This window comes from Monoraphidium neglectum (genome assembly GCF_000611645.1).
Source record: "Monoraphidium neglectum strain SAG 48.87 unplaced genomic scaffold scaffold03127, whole genome shotgun sequence".
Taxonomy (NCBI): Eukaryota; Viridiplantae; Chlorophyta; class Chlorophyceae; order Sphaeropleales; family Selenastraceae; genus Monoraphidium; species Monoraphidium neglectum.
In genome coordinates, this window is record NW_014010501.1 from 1 (window position 1) to 7,141 (window position 7,141).

At 64.0% G+C, this 7,141-nt stretch overlaps 3 protein-coding genes across 3 annotated transcripts; 1 reads left to right on the plus strand and 2 right to left on the minus strand.

The window, feature by feature from the left end:
- Positions 1–63: 63 nt before the first annotated feature.
- Positions 64–1,810, plus strand: MNEG_12217 (hypothetical protein; the record flags this gene model as incomplete). The annotated part of the gene is made up of 5 exons (XM_014039309.1): positions 64–141; positions 301–405; positions 934–1,104; positions 1,536–1,631; positions 1,790–1,810. 5 exons carry the CDS (start codon positions 64–66, stop codon positions 1,808–1,810), a joined length of 471 nt encoding a protein of 156 aa, XP_013894763.1.
- A 1,070-nt stretch (positions 1,811–2,880) lies between these two features.
- Positions 2,881–3,609, minus strand: MNEG_12218 (hypothetical protein; the record flags this gene model as incomplete). Its single annotated transcript, XM_014039310.1, has 1 exon — positions 2,881–3,609. One exon carries the CDS (start codon positions 3,607–3,609, stop codon positions 2,881–2,883), a length of 729 nt encoding a protein of 242 aa, XP_013894764.1.
- Positions 3,610–5,212: 1,603 nt separating this feature from the next.
- MNEG_12219 (hypothetical protein) lies at positions 5,213–7,073 on the minus strand (the record flags this gene model as incomplete). The annotated part of the gene is made up of 4 exons (XM_014039311.1): positions 5,213–5,417; positions 5,754–5,905; positions 6,355–6,451; positions 6,931–7,073. 4 exons carry the CDS (start codon positions 7,071–7,073, stop codon positions 5,213–5,215), a joined length of 597 nt encoding a protein of 198 aa, XP_013894765.1.
- Positions 7,074–7,141: the final 68 nt, after the last annotated feature.

The window sequence follows — 7,141 nt, forward strand, 5'->3', positions numbered from 1 at the left end:
CGCCCACTCCTCCCCCAGGACATCAAGGAGCGCGTGTTTGGCAAGACAGATGCTGCAAGTGCTATGGCCACCATCCTGTCGCGCGACCCCTCCTTTGACATGAGCCGCCTCCTGGCCGGGGTCAAGAAGGACGCACCCCTGGTGGGCAGCGCACATCCCCGGGGGGGGGGGGTGGTGGTGTCGCCCGGTGTTGACGGTGGTGTGCGCACAGACACAGACACGTGCACACACATCCAACACACACACACACACACACACACACACGCACGCACACACGCACGCACGCACCCACCCCTCCAGGTTGTCAAGGCGTACCTGACGCACGACCTGGCCACCCTGGGGCAGCACTGCGGCCCAGAGCTCATGGAGCGGTTCGCCGGCATCTTTAGGCACTTCCAGGCAGAGGTGCGGCGGGCGCGACGCTGATACGGGCCGCGGCACAATGTGCAGCGGGGAGGGGGGGGTGGTAAGGGCAGGAAAACAGGGGCAGAGCGGGGCCCCTCATGAAGGGGGATGATAGTACAGGTCTTGAGTTTTGTGCGTCATCGGCACCAGACACTGCGCAAGCGATAATGCCACTTGGTATGCCAAACCTCCCGCCCTCCTCCTCGTGCTCCCGTCACCCAAGCGCCCCCAAAATGCGACTTGCACGCCTCCCTCACGCCTTGTCGCGCCCGCAAACCTGCATTTCCTTCTGATTGCCTCAAAAAGTGTTACACACACACCACTATGCACGCAAGTGCCTTCAAAAGTACAACACACACACTTATATGCACACACACACACACACACGCACACACACACGCATACACACTGTTGCACGCACGCCCTTGTATGCACGCGCGCAACCCCCCACACACAGACACACACGCACGCAAGCATGCGCACGGGCACACAACCACACACCTCTTGTGCCCCCCCCTCCTGGCCCAGGGCCTGGTGGAGGACCCCACCATCCTGTTTGTGGGGGAGGTGGAGCTGGTGGAGCTCAAGGCCATCGACGACGAGCCCCTGGTGGTGGTGCAGTTCAACTGCCAGCAGATCAAGTGCATCCGCGACAAGTTTGGGAACGTCATGGACGGCTCCCCCAACTCCATCCAGAAGGTGTGTGTGTGGGGGGTGTGTGTGTCAGGGGGGGATGGGTGGTGATGGTTGTGAGGGGGTGTAGGCTTTGAAGATGCAAGTGCTGTGTTGTGTGTGTAAATACGAGAGAAGGAGAGAGAGTGTGTGTGTGTGTGTGTCAGTGTCCGTCTGTATATATGTGTGCATGAATGTGTGAGTGTGTGAGTGTGCGTTTACATGTGCGATGGGGGCAGTGGAGGCCGCGGCGTGCTGATCCGTTTGTAGGGCGTTCTTGCGACGCATATCCGCCTGCGACGGCACGAACGGCACACAGACTCCCTCGCTTGAAGGGTGGATGGATGAGGCGCCTCTTTCCATCCCCGGCTATGTGACTTGGTTTCCCCCACACGGCTTCGCCGCACCCCTGCCAGCTATTGCAACGCACCATTCCTGCATGCCGCTGCCGCCGCCAGGTGTTCTACTTCTGGGGGTTGCAGCAGGAGGCCCAGGGCACGGTGCTGCCCGACGGCCGCGTGCTGCCGCCGCGCTGGGTCATCAAAGACATGATGGTGAGGGGGGGGAGGGGGGCCCCTTGGGTGACGTACTCGGCGCGTGGCTGTGCGCTGCGGGGCTGGTGCCTGCGGGCCGTGTGCGACAGCTCCTGCGGTCTGTGTCCTTGTGGTTGTCTTGGGAGGGGGCCTGCAATGCCGACCCCTTGCACCCGCAGGTGGCTGCCGGCCGGCTGTGATGTTGTCGTGCCATGCAGCCTATCTGCAGTCCGCATGGACCGAGCCTTCAAGGGGACCCGCCTCGCCCCCCCTTTCGCAGTCGCAATCCATGCTGGCGCTTGTTTGAGGGCAGCAGTTCACAGCTGCGTCCACAACGGGGGCCGCCCTTTCGTTCGCACAACACAGTGCTTTGAGGGAGGTGCTTTCCCGCCCATGCACTGTTTGGAGCCGAAGCTGCCAAAGAGGGCAATGCCAAGATGGTGTGGCCTGGTGCAGGCCACGCGTCTCCTGCCCATATCGCGCGGCAAGTGCCGTGCAGCTCGTGGGTACATGTTACAAATATTGTGTTCAGCAGTGTTGCCAGAGCCAGCATGAGGCTCTGAAAAAGCAGGCTAGCAGCTTCATCATCAGTCACCCACTTGGGCGGTCCTGAAGCTATTCACAGGCCTATATGCAAAGAACTCGGGCTGTGCCACCTGCTCATCAGTGCCGTCTACTGTTTGCCTGAGGGTGTGTCGGATCAAAACAGTGCCGGATCGAAGCAGTGCACACGCATGCCAGCCTTGGGCTGCAAACGGTCCTGAGCCAAGATGTGGCTCGATGCCCGAACGATACAGCAGTACGGCCCCCCCAGCCCCAGAAGTGTGTCGCAGTGCAAAGCGGATAGCAGCAGCTATGCATAGCCCCGGGCGGTGCCACGCAAGTGGTGGATCAGTGCTGTCAACGCGCGCGCCGTCATACTGAGAGCATCACAGGTGGAAAGTGCATGTGGGTCTTTCGGGTCCGCCCCGAGAGAAAAAGCAGTAAAATCCCTGCCAACGGGATTGCAAAATGACGAATGTGTGTGTATGTGTGTGGTTGTGGGTATATGTGTGTGGGGGGGGGGGGGGTAAATGATTCGAGTGTGTGGGCGCCGCTAATGACGGCTGCAGCTGCCACACCCCACTTCAAAGCAATGAAAACGCCGCGCTCGACAGGCTGGCGGCCACTGCAAAGCATCATCGGAAAGGGGATCAATCAACCGTCAGAACTGCCGCCTGGCAGCCACGGCCGCGCAACCGTGCCGCTTGTCTCTGCCGTGCGAGCACAGTCAGCGCGCCAGCCACTGCATTGCCGGCCACGGCTGCTGCGCTTGGTGGGCCCACGCGTACGCGTACGCATACGCAGATGCGTCAGCCAGCCGCTGCCGCTTGCGCGCGGCCGCGGCGTCCGCCGCGCCGCTCAGCTGCTGCTCGCAGGAGACCAGCAGGCGCAGCAGCTCCGGCCGGCTGCGCAGCGTGCGTGCGAGGCTCTCGATGCCGCCGCTGTCGCACTCCTCGCCGCCCTCGTCCTCCTCGTCGCCCGTGCGCCGGCCGGCGGCCGCGTAGCGGCCGCCCCAGAGTGCACAGACCAGCAGGGAGCGCAGGGACCCCGACTCGGGAGCGGCGACCTGCTCGTCCCCAGGAGTCGCCGCCGCATTGCGAGCCCTTTCAGACGCAGCGCGCGGTCGCTTGCCCGTGGCGCCGCTGGCACTCGCGGCAATGCTGCTGCTGCTGCTCTCGTCGGATGCGTGGGCCGGCGCCGGCGCGGGCCATGACCAGCCGCCGGCCGCTCGGGGCGCCGTGCGCGTCGCCTGCACCGGCGCTCGCGGCTGCGTGCAAGGCTCCACAGGCCGCCGCAGCAGCGGCTGCTTGAGAGGTGCAGTTTGTTTGCGCTGTGCTTGACTTGACTTTAGCCGCGCAGGAAGCTGGAGCTGCCCGAGTTTGGAGGGTGTAAGCCCGGCCTGGTCGGCACACTGGGCGGCCGCCAGGCCGGCGGCCCATGCCAGCTCCGCGTGCATGGTGCACCCTCCCGCCGATGTACCCCTTGAACAATTGCTCCTGCTAACAGATGAATGGCGTGGGGCGAAGGGTGGGTTGGGCACAGGGGTTACCGGGTCTGGAGGAGGATGACACCTGCTGCGGCCGAGAACTTCGCGCCAACGGACTGCTGCGCACAACGCGGCGCAGCGAGGCCACGTCAAAGGCAAGGCGTGCGGCAAGCGGGGGTTGGATGAGTCGGGTGCACACCTTTCAGGGCTGTTGGAGTGCAGGGCCGCAGGCGCCAGCTGCGGGCAGGCGCCAGTCGCCGGGTGCGCCACACCGCAAGGGCAGGGAGCGGCTTGTGAGGGCGGCGCCACCGCTGCGGCGCCCCTACTGCCCGGACTGCTAAGGAAGACAGTATCCGTGCAAATGTTCCATTGTGCAGCCATCATTGCGTCTGAGACGCGAGTTGCTGCGTATTGGGCACGGAGGGCGTTGACAAAAGCTGATGGGAAAAGCGCACGTGGGAAGATGCTGGGAACGGTGACGCTCGCAAGGCGCGACAGTTGAGTGTGTGCCGCACCACACGTGATGCATGTCACTATCCAGTGATTCAATAATAAGATACAAAGCCAGCCTGGGGCTCTGAACCATGGGGAGCATGCTGTGTTATTGCAGGCGATGACAAGCCTCGTGGTTCGCACTGGGCGCCGCTTTTGGTGCGGGGTGCACGCCCGCCCGCACGCACCACTGCTGCACTTGTTAATATAGGCTCAATGTTGGTAGAAAACTTGAAATGCTGATACACGCGGCAAGTAAGCCTGATGAACCGGCAGCCCGCCCAGTGACCTGCAATAACCGTGAAATGTACTCTAGACGCGATTGATGTGATAGGAGCCGCGCAAATATGACAAAGAAGAAGTGCTCGTGGATTGGGTGAAGGCCACCACCGTAGCTGCCTCTCAATGAGTCATGCGCAGCGGCACACCTTTGGAAGGGCGGTGGTGCCCATGCCCTGAGCCGCACTGGTTGGCTGCGCTGCACCAGCCAACGGCAGCAGGCGACCCTGGACAGTGAACAGGCCGCTCCCCACCGACTTGAGACCCAGCTCACCCGCAAATCCTCTCAAATCATGGGTGCTCACCCTTGGCCACCGATTTGTCCCGCCACCGCCCGTCCTCCGCCACACAACCTTGCCCAGCCAGCCGCTTGACTCCCACCACTGCGTTTTGCAGGCTGACAAAGCGCAATTTGCTTGAATAAAGTAACTGCTGGAGTCCAAAGTCACCAGCCAGGGGCGTCACCCGACGCGTGGGCCTGGCTGGGACGCGTACTGGCGGCAGGCGCATGTCACCCAGCCGCGGAATGAGTGGCCAGGACTGGGCGTTCGAGAGCAGGCGGCCGCCGCGCCCCCCGCCGAGCCGCGCCGACAGGCAGTATTACCAGAGCCCATCAGGAGCGCGCAGCCCTCGCGGCGATCGGCCGGCCGTGGCCGCGGGCACCACACCGTCACCAGGGGTGACACCCTCAGGTCAAGTACGGTGGTGACCGTTCACGACTCGTTACACCCCGTCACATGGTCCGTGAGACCTGACACCGCCGCAGCCCCCCGCGGCCGCCACAACAATCACAGGTCTCCGATCACTCCCGCTTCTTTGCCGCGCCCGCAGCCGCCCGCGCTCTCTGCAGCTCGGCTTTGTGGGTGATGAAGACGCGCGCCGGCGGCGTGCGTGCGGGCACGAGGTTGCGGAGCATGCGCTCCCAGCCGTTGCAGAAGAGGACCGTGCACACGGCGCCTGCTATGAAGTTGGCTCGCAGCTCAGATGGAATCGGCACGAGGCCAAAGCTGCAGGGGAGGGCGGGGGCACGGCATATTGCGAGGCCGGTGGTCGGGCGAGGCGGGGCCGCCGGTCGGACCGCGGGGCACGTGACGGGTCGGCCAGCCAGGCCGAGGGTTTGGGCACGGCTTGGGGTGACGCTCGGGTGTGCTGCGACGGCAACCAGGGCGATCAGGGCAGCAGGCGGCTGCGGTCCGGGCGGCGCACCTGCACCTGCAAACGCACGGGTGCATACCCGCACACGAGTGCGCTGACACACCCACACTCACGCATCTACATGCACACGCGCACACATAAACACACACACACACACACACATGGTGTCCCCACGCGTGCGCCCCCACCTCTCGTTGAGCTGCGGCACCACCTCCAGCACCAGCAGCAGCAGGAAGCCGCCGGCGTAGGTGAGTGACATGCGCATGCCCCTGTTCTCGCGCAGCGACTCGTTGAAGGGGTGGCCCACGTAGTTGACCGCAAACGTCGACAGCTGGACGGTCTGGGTTGCAGGGGTGCGTGCATGCAGTTGCATGTGTGCACGTTTGTGCATCTTAATGTGTGTGTATACGAGGCGGTGGGGGATTCTTGCGATTCTGCATGTGTGCAGGCACATGCCTATTCGGGCGCGTGCACGCATGCGCGCTTGTTTGTGAACAGCATGCGCTCGGCGCGCCCCCAACTCGGCATCTTGCGGCCGCCCGCCATGTGCTGGCGAGGGCCGCATCATGCAGCCCCCCTGCCCTGCTTCTAGCCCTTCATTTATTGCCTGCAAGCCCCGTTAGCATGCAGTGGCGGAAACGAGGGGCGCCCATGCCCCCAGGGTTTCGGGGTTCAGGGAACCGGGATGGAACCCAACCACTCCGCCCCAAGGGTTCCGGGTGCAGGCATCCAACCCACAACACACACACACACACACACACACACACACACACGCGCGCGCGCTCCCACCTGTTCCACGAGGTAACACACGCTGTTGACGAGGTTAGGCTTGAAGTCGCTCTCGCTGTCCTGGGCCTCTTCCTCGGGCATGGCGCCCAGCGCGGCCCTGCGGCGGCGCGTTGGGATTTTTTTTTGGGGGGGGGGGGATGGGGAGGGGCCGAGGCGGCGGCGCGCGGCGGGAAGGCGCGGGTGTGCATTGTGGGCATCTGGCTGCGGGCTCACGGTTGCTTCTGGGCCCCGCGATGCGATGGAGGACGCCTGTCCTGTGAACCCTATCGCCGCCGCTCCACGCAACGCGACGAACAAGCGCCACCACCTGAATACCAGCCAGCTGTCCGCGAGCATGCGCAGACATGTCTTGCCCATGCAAGGCGGTGATGAGGCGGCAGCTCGATGCTTGGGGGGCTGCTGGCCGGCCATGGGCCACAGTGGATGCCCCACCTCGACAGACCCACCAACCTCAACCCAGCAACCCCTCGCGTACTCGACCTGCCACATCACCTCCAAAAGCGCCACCGCAAAATCCGGCCCCCGTGCACCCTCTGCGCCCAGCACCCGGCGCCACCTCTTCCCCCCCCCCCCCACCGGTACATGAAGATCAGGAACGCCAGCTGCGCTGCGAACTGCCCTATGAGGCTGCCAAAGAAGTAGAGGTTGAATATGGAGGGGTGGGGCCGAATGGGGGACAGCTGCTCCAGGGGCTTGGCATTAGAGATGAAGAAAAACATGCCCGCAGTCAGGACACCGCTCAAGGTGGCCTGGGGGGGCGGGCGGGAGGGTGTTTTGTGTGTGTGTG